The 14,444-nt window shown below is 55.1% G+C and overlaps 1 protein-coding gene across 1 annotated transcript; it reads left to right on the top strand.

The window, feature by feature from the left end:
- Positions 1-1,065, top strand: MIND_01285300 (GATA-type domain-containing protein; the record flags this gene model as incomplete). The annotated part of the gene is made up of 3 exons (XM_037369323.1): positions 1-11; positions 69-654; positions 757-1,065. 3 exons carry the CDS (start codon positions 1-3, stop codon positions 1,063-1,065), a joined length of 906 nt encoding a protein of 301 aa, XP_037214529.1.
- Between the last annotated feature and the right edge of the window lie 13,379 nt (positions 1,066-14,444).

The raw sequence follows: 14,444 nt of genomic DNA on the forward strand, positions 1-14,444 counted from the left end.
ATGGCTGAGAGGTGCGTGGCAGCGCTTACGCCTCCTGCTCCTGACCGCTGACCACGCCGACGATGCAGCGCCAACCGCAGCCCCTTGCGCGAAACACCCGCGACAGACAGAGACCCGAGCGTGGACCCGGCGGCGTATAGCAACTTTGCGCGCGCGAAGGAGGAGAACTTGAAGGGCGGGGAGGAGGGAGGGGAGAAGGGCCCGAAGCCGGGGATGGTGAAGGCGCTGTCGTTGCCATCGATCGCTACGCTTGTGGGGCCTGCCACGTCACCAGCGCCAGCGCCAGCGCCAGCGCCAGGCACCGACACCCCACCGCCAGTAACAGCGCCCCCGCAGTTCGTACACGACCCGCGCTTCCCGTACCCCGTCTTCATCTACGCCCACCCGCCCCCACCTAACGGTGCTTACCCCACTTATGACGAGCGCGGCGTCCCGATTCCACACCCCTACGCGTACATGCCTTACCCGCCCATCGCCCCCGGCCAGGCCCCCGCTGGTGGTGCCGTTGGCGGTGGCCCCGTGCAGAGCGGGCCGGTGGTGACGACGGACGACGTCGCGGCGAAGCTCGGCCCGCTGGTGCGCCGCCGCTGCTTCAACTGCTGCACGACGGACACGAGCACGTGGCGCCGGAGCACGCTGAGTCCGGGCAAGGTGGTGAGTCCTCCATGATCCTCTGCAATCCACCGTCTTTTCTCCACCTCCTTCCCTCTCTCTCTCGCCCTCCCTCCGAATCGCCACGACTGACCGACCCCCCAGCTCTGCAACAAGTGCGGCCTCTTTGAGCGCACGCATTCGCGCCCCCGCCCCGAACAGTTCCCCCACAAACGCGTTTTCCGCCCCGTCGACCCGTCCGCTGCGCCCCATGCCCAGGTCCAGGCTGGCGGGTACCCCACCGCCCCAGCTGCAGGCTACACCGTCCCAGCACACGCGCCGCTGCCAGTTGCGGGCCCAGCCCTGCCGAATGGCCGAAATGTCGAAGCTGCGCATGACGCGCTGGACCGCGACGCGGAGGGCGAGTACGAGAACCCGACCGTCGGTGTACAGCAGGTAAAGGGAGAGGCGTGAGGCATATGGCTTTGAAGAGTTTTCTTGTTCGCTGTTGTGTCTGTATTTGTGAGTCTGCTAGTGTCCACTGTCGCTGAAATCCCCATTGAATACATGAATGTACATGACGCTGTATTCTGGGCCGTTGCTCATGCGTTCTTCCGCACAAACCAACATCTTGCGGTGGCGACCTTGGTCCGTATTTGTCCTGCCGCGGACGCCAAATCTCCGTGAAGCCCGCGTTGGCCCTGGACTAATTTGTCCGCTTAGGGACCGGGACTTAGCGTTGCCAGTGCTGTGCTGAATAGGTGGAGCGCGATTTGCAAATGCGGTTTCTCCGGCAGGTCGCCTGAGTATAAAGAGGCGGCCTGACTCGCACTTCAAGACTCAAGTCAAACTACTAGTACCCACACGGCGCGGCGCTTCCCTCCTCCCCGCGCACCGATACTTACGCCGCAGACAGAACGATGTATAGTCTCAAGAACCTCGCTGCGCTCCTCGCGCTCTGCCTCGCGGCGGCGTCCAGCAATGCCCTTGAGATCCACGGGGCCGCCGGCAGAGACTGCGGGAACATCTTCAAATCGCACTACCGCAACACCGGCGACATCTGGGAGTGCGTCCCCCTCGGGAACGGCGTCAACAGTCTCGGCTGGCGCGAGCTCCAGAAGGGCGGCTCCGAGGTCTTCGTCGGCGACGGCTGCACGGGCCACCGCGAGGGCTTCGACGGCGAGACCGGCTGCAAGAACGCGCCCGACGGGTGCGTGCTGCGCGTATAAGTGTGTCGTTATCGTGCTGACGCGAGCGCAGGAACACCTGGCGGAGCGTCCGCATCAGCGTGAGCAACCCCACCGATACGACCCTCCCCGAGATCGACCTCCCCGAGCCGCCGTTCTGAGCGGCCGCGGCGGAGATGGACTAGTAACAGAGCTCGTAGCTGTACCCGTGTGTGCATTTAGGTACAAATCATCGAGCGTTTCGTCTGTTTACCTCTTGCTTTGGACTATGATCACTGTGAATTCATGATGCAATGGCAGACTTGAGACTGACAAAACTATTTTCTCTCTCATTTTATCAGAGAATCTAAGTGGTTAGTAGAGCTTATTAGCAGCCTCAGATTTAACAAAAAATAGCGTGTAGATCTAAAGGAAATCCAAGTGTTTCATTGCTCCACTAGGAAAATTTGGAAAGAAAATGCGCCGCAGGGTGGCCGGCCGTAGAGCGGTAACGTGATGTTGACAGAGGCCAATGCTCTCCTGTTAATTCCCTCATGCCTCCCGTCTGACGGAGTCTGCTATGTCACATGCCTCTGGGCAACGCATGCTGCTGGGGAGAGACAAAAGCTGTCGAGTGATTCAGCAGCATCACCGGCGTCAGCGCCGGTCGCCCCATATTCGGATGACAGGAGCGGGCCGAGCGGCTGATAGCAAAACTCTCAAGAAAATCCGCTCCACCCCTCAAATTTTTGGAAGGAAGATAGAAGGGAAATAGAAAGAAAAAAAACGTGTTTTTTCCAGCAGCTAATAAGCTCTAGTGCAACCATGTTTCTTCAATAATATTAGTCGTGAGTGTCATTGTGTGTTGTGCCCTGAAAATCAAGAAAATCCATAGATTTGAGACATTTCAGGCATAGTTCATTGCCTCCAGTTACATTTTTCACTGGGCATGGAGTGCCTACATTTTTCAGCAAACCCTGGAGTTGACACTTGCTTCTCACAACATGAGCACTACACATAAGACAGGGTTGATTCCTTGTTTTTCTTTTCCTGATGCATTGTTTTATTCTGTGCTAACCACTGCCAACCAGTGCATATATTTGGCTGGCCAGGGTTCGAAGCTCTGAAGTGCATTTGACTTTTTGCAAATTCCAATCATTGTTCACATGTTCACCCTTAAAGAAATGGGTAACATACTGTAGCATTTTATTCAATTCGGCGGTCACGCGTCACACCGGCCTTGAAATGCCGAAATTTTTTCGGCGGTCACACTCGACAGCCCAAACGCTGAATTCCCTTGGCCGATCTACCATTTCTAGTTGGCGCGGCCCTGCGGGCCGCGCCGTAATGTGCCGAAAATTTCCGGCGGTCACGCGTAGAGCCCCCGGACGCCGAAAATTTCATTTCGGCGCCAATGTCACACCCATTTTGGGCGCCGAATTGAATAAAATGCTACAGTAATTGAATGAAAACATAAGCCATAGTACCGTGTGATTATGCATACATGTTTTGCATGATATATTCATATCCACAATATATTCATATTGTTGGGGGTAGGGAATGGTACAGATAGGTGCAATCCACGCAGATACACAGATTTTATCCGTATGGATACGGATACAGATAGAACTTTCCATATCCATGATACCCATGGATAAGTGAACACTTGAAAGTATGAGGGTCAATGGGGGGGGAAAATATACTCCAGCAGCCTCAAACAGATGTTATTACATATTGGCTTGATGGTACATAGGCATAGAAACATTTTATGAAAGACTTGTGAGCTTGCAAATGAAGTCTGCTGTCTTGGGCAGAGTGACATGATGCGAGTGTGACTGCTGACGAAAGCTGTGCTTGGCCACTTGCACACAGGCACCATCCTTCCACTCCTTTGAAGCTTCTGTGTTGCGCTGTCACGGATAAGACCCGGCCCGTCCGCTTCGGCGCTGGTGTCGGGCTATTGCGGGCCCATAGCATGCAGCACATGACGACGGGGAACATGCACCCCAGTAGGAGGAACGCACACGTGGGAAGCACGTGACCGAGAACGACGTGTCAAGCCGTCGCCGAGCCCAACTCGACACAAGGGGACTGGGGAGGAGTGCTAGGAGGTTAGGAGTAGCGCCTGGCCCGCAAGGGATGTACAATCGTCCCCTCTGCGGCCAGGATCAGGGGCGAGGAGGAGCAGGAGAGGCCAGGGTGTCCGATCACCCCCTTTGCGGGCCCGCATATATAAGACGTGATAGTGTACCCTGTACTCTATTGCTTAGATTGTCTGAAGAACTACCTTACTCCGTGCAAGGAGAGAGGCGTTATCGACTCATCGGGCCCGACACGACCCGATTCGAACCTTCGACCACCGATAGCAACAAGGGACCGAGTTCACGGGCCCTTTCGGTTTCGATCTACCCCGCCCGCCATACTTGTGGGCCCGACTATCTGTCTGTTCTGTTCCGGGCGCGTGTTCTTGGGAGAGATCCTTGCACGGCCTGACCCGCAGTCTGACATGCGCCCAGGAGCTTGGCTCAAGTCCGCGTTGCTTCTCACCCATAATAACTGAAGTGTCTATTAGATTAAAATTTTAGATTAAAATTTTCTTTCTGTTCTCTTACAAGTGTGCAATAAACAAATGATGAGCCCAAGATGTACTACTTTGATAAAACTTTAAATATCTTCTCCAATCCATGGGTATATCTGTATCCTTATCCATGGATATGGGTACACAGCCACCACGAATATGGATACAGATAAAGTCTCACATACCCAAGGGTCTATCCATGCCACTCCCTAGAACTTGGGGGTATACTGTAGCAATTTATTCAATTCGGCAGTCACGTGTTGTCAACGTCGGGCTTGGGCCGTATCGGGGCGTCGGGGGGTCCGACTTCGAAGGGGTCTGAGGAGCACGAGAGATGGGTATTCGCCCGGAGAATAGACGATATTAGCCTAGCGACTACATCTTGTAAGTACGACTTTTATACGCTACGGTATTAGGGATGGATCGGATGGGCGCCAGGTCCCAGGGCGGATCGGATGGGCGCTGCGTAGGGCCGTAGGGGTGAACGGAAGGGGTTGGAAGAATGAGGGGACGTCCAGGAGGACGGCGGTATACGGGCCCGTGCGGCCTTATGGCCCGGACGGCCCGACCCGAACCGTGACACGTGTCACACCGGCCCTCTGGCGCCGAAATATTTCAGCGTGTCACGGGCCCACAGCCAGATGCCAAATGTCAAATGCCCATCACAGCATAAAAAAAAATTTGCGGCCCTCCGGGCCGCTAAATAGGCCGGAAAATTTCGGCTGTCACACACATCGACAGGCAGCGCCGAAAATTTAATTTCGGCGCCGATGTCACACCATTTTGGGGCGCCGAATTGAATAAATTACTACAGTAATGTTATTGTATTCATAATCTTGAATATATCTTCGATTATATTCAGAATATATTCAAATAAGGGCAACCCTGGAGACTCCGACGAAAGCCTAGCAGGGGAGAAACAGAAATAGGGGAGGATCCAAAGCGTGAATAAAAGCTACGGAAATACACGGAGGGACTGACCTAGCAGGGGAGGATCCAAAGAGAAGAAACTCGAAGGGTCCGCCTGCTAGAGCGCCAACTAGATACTGGTCGTCCGTAACTGCCGACGTAGGGCGCAGAAGGCCTGAGCGGTGTCGCAGGCTCTGTCCCAAGATGATCGTTGGGAGGGTCTTGACGGATCAGTGATTGTGCAGGCAAAGGAGGCTAAGGATGAGGGTCGGGGTAGGTCGGAGCATCCGAGGGGGTGCCGCTTGGATGCGCCTCGGATGCGCTCGGCCGAAGCGGGGGTTCCCCTGACAAACAAAGCATTTAGAGTATGACGACCCGTGCACGCGTACATACTACAATCAAAGGGTACATACGCATGCTGACACGATCTCGGAAGCGCTCCCGCGTGGACCGGCGTGGTTCATAAAACCGCGCTGGGAAGACGCGGTGTATCCAACACTCTCTACGTTTCCACACACCCACAAAGGTCAGCGCCACTGGCAGTAGCCCTCCGCCCGGTCCGCGCATACTTACCTGCTCGTCAGCACCATGCAATTCACCGCCGCCTTCGTCACCCTCGCCCTTGCCGCGTCTGCCAGCGCGCAAGTCGGCTTTGTCCAGTGGTTCGCGGGCCCCAACTGCTCGGGCGCGTCGCTCGGCCTCGTATCGACCATCCGGGCCAACCAGTGCATCGCGCCCAACCGCGCGGGCGCAGAGCGTCACGTGGTACGGCTTCTACGGCGTCGAGGCCGTCCACGGCATCGAACTGCACTCCAGCGGCGACTGCAGCGGCTCGGTCGCTCTCCGCAGCGCCGCCGCATCCGACTGCCGCACTGCGCCTTCTGGGTGGGTCCCCTCTCCTTTGCCGAATGATCCTGAGCAGCGCCTGATCATCGCCATACAGACAAACCTGGAGCAGCGCCCGCCTCACCACCCTTCTTTAGGGCCGAAAAATATTTATTGGTGTACATTCGTTAAAGTCTATGCTGAGACAAGCTGAGCGATCGGCCAACAGCCTTCCGTTGTGTTGCGTGAGTTTAGAGCCTGAGGGGCTGCCGGGCTCGCCAGAGTGTCCGCCACTTGACGCATCAGCTTCGCTCCGCCCGCGCGGATGACCTGGCGCGCTTCTGCTGCACGGCGCTGTTGAGGCTCGCGGCGACTTCGGGCAAGAAGATGAAGTCCTTGATGAGGATTCCCTCGATGTGGACGCCCCACTTCTCGGCGACGTCTGCAACGATCTCGGCTAAGTCAAAGGCTATCGCCTCGCCAGGTCTGCACCCGCGCACCTATACACGGGCATGGGCGAAAAGATTTTGTCGCTTGGCTCGGAAGCCACAGGTGCACGCGTACGGCTCTGCTACATTTATGTTGACAATATCTGCAATGACAACGTATTTCAGCTGGGGTAAAACGCCGCTACACGCTTGTAGCGGTGGTGTAGCGGTGGTGGTATAGCAGCGCCGCTACACTGCCACAAATTTCAATCAACGCAAACACCTACAACAAGCCCACTGATTGTTGCACCACTCGGTGGATAAGCTGCTGAATGCAAATCATACTGGCTTTCTGAAGTCAGTGGCATAACAGCTCTGAGTTTTCAACACCAGGCGTATATGGGGTTTTTTTAAAAAAGATCCCTTGTAATTAGAATATTAACATTTTTAAAAAACATCAGTGATTTACAAGTCCTCCCCTCATTTTAATAAAATCCACGCTGTCAAACTCCATATCTTTCTTGGCACCTTGGCATCAACAATTTTTTTCATCTTTTTTAGCCTTTCCCCTACTCAGTATTTTCCCCATACTTAAGGAATTTTCCACACGTCAGGTCTGGGGCCTTATAGCTACCACACTGCCCACCCTGACAAGGCTTTTCAACCTTTTAAATCTTTTTTTGATCTCTCATTTCCCTATGTAAAACCCGCCTTTTGGCAGGGGCATAAATTAGAGGCATTTTTTAAAAACATTAACACTGGTAATGAGAAGGCTTTTTTAAAAGAAACCCCGTGTACAGGTGTCAACACCGTATGCATTTATTGATGTCTTATAAAATAAATGTTGCAGTGGTGTAGCGGGGGTCAAGCACTGTTGAGACAAGTCCATGTGCATTAGGAACTTCCCTGTAGCAGTCCTCTGGGACTTGTACAAACCTGATGCGGTGTCACGAAATCTGTCTGCTTATCAACAGGGACACTTGGCATCACCCATCACAATGTGCAACTGCCTCAGTGAACACTCCCCTGGAATAATACCACCAGCTCAACGGACAGTTGTGCTGTCAACCCCGCCCCGCTACACTTTGAGTCTGTGAACAGACTATGACACACTGGGGGAGCACTCTTATACTCGGTCACTCAGTGCAGGCAGCCACCAAGGACAGTATGTATTGGTCGGATCTTGCAGCCCCAACTCATGCAACTGATGCTGATCTGAGTTTTCAACACCAGGCATATACGGGGTTTTTTTTAAAAAGATCCCTTGTAATTAGAATATTAACATTTTTAAAAAACATCAGTGATTTACAAGTCTTTCCCTCATTTTAATAAAATCCACGCTGTCAACAGCCCCTCTAACTAGAGGGGGGTAAGGGTGCACTACGAGAAGGCATACCAAAGGGCGAGGTGCCCATTTTTCACGCCTTCGTCAAACTGATCATGAAACCCTGCATCCATCCAGAGGTCCGCGGGGACCTGCCTCCAACACTGGCATGGCCATACGCATGGCCTTCGAGTCAGGCGGTTCTTAAGTACGGTCGAAGCAGCAGAGTGCTTGTGTACATGTGGAGATATCGAAAGGTCTGTGTTTGCGACTTTAGCTGACCGTCAGCCACAACTGAAATGCCGTGATTTCCAGCTATTTACATATACAAATACGGGCTTTCGACGAAGCACTGGTAATTCGCGGCGTTGTGGACGCTGCAGCATTGAACCGGTCAGAACACGTGCAATACCCGCAGTGGGGCGGACGTACGCCTGGTCAGGGTCCTTTTTGACGACCGCCAGGGCCCCGTCGGTGCCGGGGAAGCGGTCGTCGGTGCCGCCGACGGCGGCGAACTGCGACGCCATCTGCACGAGCGCGCCGGGCTGCGAGTTGGAGCGCGTGGGCATCGCGTCCCAGAAGCCCGCGCAGACCGTGAGCTCGCGGAACTTCTGCGCGTCGAGCTGCCCGTAGTACGGCATCGTGCACGAGCAGTCGTACTACGCAGGAGGCGGCCCGGTCAGCGACGCCTCTCTCTGCACAAGACGGCGGCGACGCACCGTATACGCGTTGAAGTTGCTGGCGGCCATCCGCTCGAAGGTCCCCATGACGACGCTGTAGCGCTCCTCCGTGAACTCGCCGAACCACGTGCCGTAGCGTATGTTGTTGTCGGTGTTCAGGAGCTGGGCGACCGCTTCCTCGGCGAGCCTCTGGGCGTTGGCGGCGGCGAGAGCGACCACCGCTTGCTGTGCGCAGGAGCAGGCCCGGAACGAAAGCGCGCCTTGCGATGGGCAGGCGTCTGGCGGGCCGGGCGGGGCTGGGGGCGCTGGGGGCGCTGGGCAATCTCCGGACCCGCGCTTCACGAACGGGCCCGGGGTCACACCGTCGACGAGCGTGGCGGAGAGGCCCGCGGCGAACGAGAGCGCGATGAGCAAGTTAGCGGCAAACATGATGTAGAGTCGATGAGCTCGTGGGCCTCTGGCGATGCGGAAACACGCCAAGTTGCCAGCGCTTATATATGCCCGGGGAGCCCTCGTTGACCCATTCGGAATTTGTTTTTTTTCTTGTCGTCTTTTTAGCGCAACTTGTCACGTTCGCGAGCTTACGCGGACGGCGCGCTCAGGCCCACGGCCCAGCACCCTGCTTCCCGCTGATGCGAACAGCTCAGGGCGTCAAAGCCACCCCAGACTGAATACGCGCCTGATACGCGCCACATGCGCGCGCCGGAAAACCGAACAAAAGGACCCGCGGTCCGCCCGCCTCCGGATCAACGCTAGCGCGCCGTCAGTTTAACGTTAACTTGTACCCTTTCGCTTTGGTTCTTGGCATTCGTTCGCACGGAGCGTTGCGCGCGTTATTGTGCAGGCCCCCCGCCTTCGCTCGCGCGCCCTGGGGCGCGCAGGATCAATTATAATGTGCCTGCCCGGTCCGTTCTGTTCCCGAAACTGATGCCCGGCACTGTGCAGATCATAAGCCGATAACTCACGCGGGCCCACACAGGAGGCGCCGCTGCACGAAGCGACCCTCGCTTAATGTCGCTGTGAACCGTCGTTATTGTCGAGTCTGGAGCGTGGACATACCCGACCATGTCGACAACACGCCGGCGAATATGATTATCCCCTCGTTTGTTTATAGGAAACGGCCGTGCTGACGAGGGACGACCCATTGCCGTTTCGATCGGACGTGCTATCGGAGAAGGCCCGCGAGGAATACGAACGGTGTTAGAATGGGTTAAATCTTGTCCTGGCGTACATAGCATTAGATCTGCCAGCGTCATTTAATCAGAAGTCATTTCGTTCGCTGGTAAATCCCATCAGTAGAAAAACTTAACCGGCATTCACCGCACGCCACCGGCCCCGCAGCTCCTCCATCGCCAGCCCCGCCACCGTCAGCTCTTCCCCTAGTTCAGTCAGTACGCGGCATTGCAGCGGCGTAAGGAACACGTACCGCTGTTGTCCAGGAACTCCTCCCGCCCCAGGCGCCACCAATACGTGAACATGTGCCCGTCGACGACGAGCTCCTGCAGGCGGGGACAGCGCGTGCAGAGCGCCATGCGCGCGTGGCGAAGCAGCTCCGCGCTCGTATTGTGTGGCATCTGTGAGGCATCGGCGTCACGGTCCTCGGTCTCGGATTCGCTCTCGAATGACTTAAAGTCGTCGCTGGAGCCAGAAGTGGCTGAGAGCCCGTCGAAGTCGTACGCGAAGACCCAGCGGATGGCGAGGCGTGTAAGCTGCGCCGGCAACGCCGCGGTACTGGCTAGGCTTTTGAAAGAGTCGAAGGGCTGCACAGTAAAGTGAACGGTGAGCATCTTAAGAGATGCTATGCGTACAAGGGAATTAGCGTGGAGCCTCTCGCGGTCCTTGATCTTGCATGAGAGGCGCAGGTCGGCGGTCTCGAGGGCAGGGAAGGCGTCAAATATCGCGTTGAGCTGTGCATACGGGATGTCCATCATGTGCACCTCAAACGATAACCGCAGAGCGAGCGACGTGATTGTGTTTGCTTGTATATTGCGCGTCGCCGAGATGAAGTCCCTCAAGGCAAGGCATGCGATGCGCAGATGTCTCAGACCCACACTCGTATTGGCGAGGAGCATCGGAATCAATGTGATACAGTCGTCGGTAAGCTCAAGTTTTGAAAGCCGACGGCAGTGCGATCGTGGCGTGGGAGGTTGCTGAGGCTGGTTCTTTGGAAATGCCGTGTATCGTGACTTGCAGCCGCTGAAGGGCGGAGAAGCGCTGTAAAAATCCCAGAACTTGGCGTCGGTTTGTCGGGGACAGCAGTGCGAGTTGTAGTGCATGAACGCTAGGGTAGTGACCGTCAAGCGCAGTTCGTGAACCAGTACTGAAAACGGAGAGGGAGCGCAGAGAAGTGGGATGAAGAAGCTTCATCCATGTGGAAAGGGAAGTTTGGCTCGACTTGGTGACTTTGACTGTGTGATCGGTGAAGTCGAAGTGGCGAACGACCAGGGTATGAGTAAGCTCCTCGGGTAGGGCCGCCGTCTCGGGGAGTACGATAACATCGTGAACGCGTAGCGTATCCAAGTGGGGAAGGCTCGCGAGATGTCGCCATTCCAGGTACATGTGCAGAAGCTCCAGGCATTGTAGGCCAGTGAAGCAGGGGAGACGAGAAAAGAGTATATCGAGGAGGGTGTATGGGGTAACTGATTCTTGAAGTAGCCGGACCGACTCCTCGTTGAAGTCCCATACTGTGAGAGGCTGGACGACGCATTTGCGCAGGTGTTGTGCGACATCTATATCGGGGGACGTCCATCGGTCGAGGCGGGTCATCCATCTCTCCATCAATTCGGGAGGGGCCGACAGGAGGCGCAGTCGACGGGTCATGTACGAGTCGACCACGTATGGGTGAATGAGGAAAGTGGCGAATCGCAGGCGTCGAGACATATCGGCAAAGCTGTGATTGACAAGGGCAAGGCTGCGAAGCATACCATCAGAGAAATACGAGAAAACCTCCAGCCAGAGTTCGAGTGGGAGCTCCGTTCGTGCCATGCTGCGCAGAGGGCGAGCAGCGATGATGGTTGTCAGGAGCAAAAGGGAGGAGGCGCCGTGACATGTGAAAAATGATATCGTGACTGTGGGAAACCGGCGAAGAAGCATGATATGAATCGCTTCACGTTGTTCTTGTCCACCATCTCGAATCATCGCCGATCCGCGGTACTATTGTCGCCCCGAACGTGTTGACCCTTGAAGAAGATGCCCATCAACGACTCCCCTTTCAACGACATTCTGAATACCAACACCGTACCCACCGACGACGAATGCGCTGCCATACGCACGTTTCTCACGCCACACAGCGCGAAACTTGGCGAGCTCGAAGCGAACGTCGCCCGTCTCCGAGGGATGCTGGACCTTGCCATCGCAGAACGTGACGAGCTGGGCAGCTTCATTGCCGCGCATAAGGCCCTCGTGTCACCTATGCGCCGGGTTCCTGAAGACGTCCTGCGGCTCATCTTCATCAAGACACTCCCAGAGGTTCGGGACACGGCGATGCACCCGAGCGAGGGCCCGCTGTTGCTTTTGCGGGTGTGCAGGTACTGGAGGAACTTGGTCATGGCGACTCCGCAGCTGTGGTCGTCCATTCATGTCGTTGTCCCACAGCGTCCGCCAAGTGATCGCGATCCACGGGTCTAGTGCTGGCCAGAATTATATAATTTATATTATGCTTGATTAAATATCGAATATATTCAGAATATTATGAATATATTATGCACTTTGTGGATCACTTGAATATGATTATGTTTGAATATATTATATTATATTATGACTATACTATATTATAGTCACAGAATATTCAACTATAGTAAGGTAGATGATTACAGCTATTTTCTCAGTCTATGTACTCAGTCATAGCACTAATCTTAGTCTGAGTTAGCCCTACTTCTGATAAATGTCACATATTATCTATTATATATGGTGATTCATATGGTGATTCATACATTACCCTTAGTAGGAACAAATGTCAGGAGTGATCACTTTGGGTTGACCTATTAAACATACTGACCTATTTCGATCAATTCAGCGGGCCTGTGACCCGTGACCGTTTGGCCGAAATGTTCAATTCGGCCGCAGGCCGAATTTCGCGTGACCTATTGCCTAATTAGGAAATTCGGCGCGCCACAGGCGCCGAAAATTTGAAAATCATCCTAATTGGGACACTTTGGGACCAAAAGATTTGGCTGTGACCCGTGACCTGCCAAAATATTTCAGCCAAAAAATCCCATGTGACCATGACCGGCCTAATTGAAGGAAATGGGTCAGTAGTGTAGGACCTCTGATCAAGTGTCTACTGGCTAACCTAAGACTAGTGACAATGCCCCTGATTGTATTTTGAGAGTCCTATGTAACCCAGGGAGGCCCAAAAGGAAGTTGCACTGACAATCCAGCATGTATTTTATGTTTTTGATTCCTTTTTCTAGCAGCAAATATGTCAAACATATCAAGAGATATGCATAGTAGATTATAGTTGAATATATTCATAACATATTCATATTTCACAGCTGAATATGATTATATTATACTACAAATATATTATTGGGTTGGAGTTCTGAATATGATATGATTATAATATATTATGCCCATAAAATAATATAATTATATTTGGCCAGCACTACACGGGTCAACCAGTTGCTGTCACAGGTGGAATGACCACGATGAACAAGCCTTGGCACAGCTACAGCCTCACGACGTGCCCCAGCTGCACACTCTCCAACTCCTCGCTTTCGGCAACGAAATGCTGCTTCCACTTGGCTACATCGAGCTTGCGGCACCTAGTTACCCAGGGAAGTTTCCCGCGGTTTCCTGCCAACGTTCCCTGGAATAATCTTCTGTCCCTCAATATCCGGGCCATCTTCCATACGACTACGGACTTCACAACCCAGGTTACCCAGATTGAACACATCGAGTTTCCTTTCCCTTTCCTGCGGCACTGCGTCTTGCTAGAGGAGCTTATCGTAAACATCAGCGGCTACGAGCTGCTCATTACCTCGGGTATTGAGGCGATAGAGTTGCCTAAGTTGACAAATCTCGAAATCGGTATGTTCGACGAAGGAGTCGACGTATCGCCTGGCATTGCAATCATCGGGGCTCCGAGTCTGCATACCCTGAAGTAGTGTTCGTCACGGGCCACCCGCGGGTAAATCCGGGGTGGCCCGTACCCGTCCCCGCCGATGGCCCGGGCCCGTGGCGGCGGGTGCGGGTACCCGCGCTTTGGCGGGCGGGCCTCGGGTAGCCCGTTTGCCCAAGGCCCGCGCGATCTGATCATCGGCGGATCTCGCCCGATACAACTGCCAAATGCGAGTCGATGTCGAGTGATCGTCCGACAACGAGGTCTGGGCTGTCCGGACCTTGGCCAGACCGCCGTTCAAGTGACGCGACAGCTTCCGGCCTTGACCGCCGACCACCGGTACGCCGGTCAGCCGGGCCGGGCGGGCCAAGGTGCGGGCCAGCGGGTTCAAGGCACCAGGCCCGTACCCGTACCCGCACCGGCCCGTCCTCGCGGCCCGTCACGGGTCACGCCACCCGTGACGAACACTACCCTGAAGATCACTCAAGGAATGTTTGCCGCCCCCATTCTGGGCCACATGGGCCACATCCGTTGTCTCGTTCTGTCGGTCAATGACATAACCACCGATGCGCTCCTCACCGCCCTTCGTCTTGTCCCCGCGCTTGAACGACTCCGGCTGATCGGCGAGCCCACCCCGCACCGCTAATCCCGCACGGGCTCCCGGCTTTGGCTTCGTGCCCCCGACGCGAGATCCCGAATATCTCGTCAATCTCCTTCCGGGGCCTGCCGCCCCCACGCTCTGCCCAGCGCTGCGGCACCTCGAGTTGCTCAATGTCCAACACACGCCAGACGAGCTGCTTGTGCGCCTGATCCGCGCCCGCGCCGCCTGCCTGCCGCCCGACTCAGACTTCGCCCGCCTGACCGACTTTAGCTGCTCCCTGCTC

Source organism: Mycena indigotica (genome assembly GCF_014461135.1).
Source record: "Mycena indigotica strain 171206Taipei chromosome Unknown Mind.scaff0013, whole genome shotgun sequence".
Taxonomy (NCBI): domain Eukaryota; kingdom Fungi; phylum Basidiomycota; class Agaricomycetes; order Agaricales; family Mycenaceae; genus Mycena; species Mycena indigotica.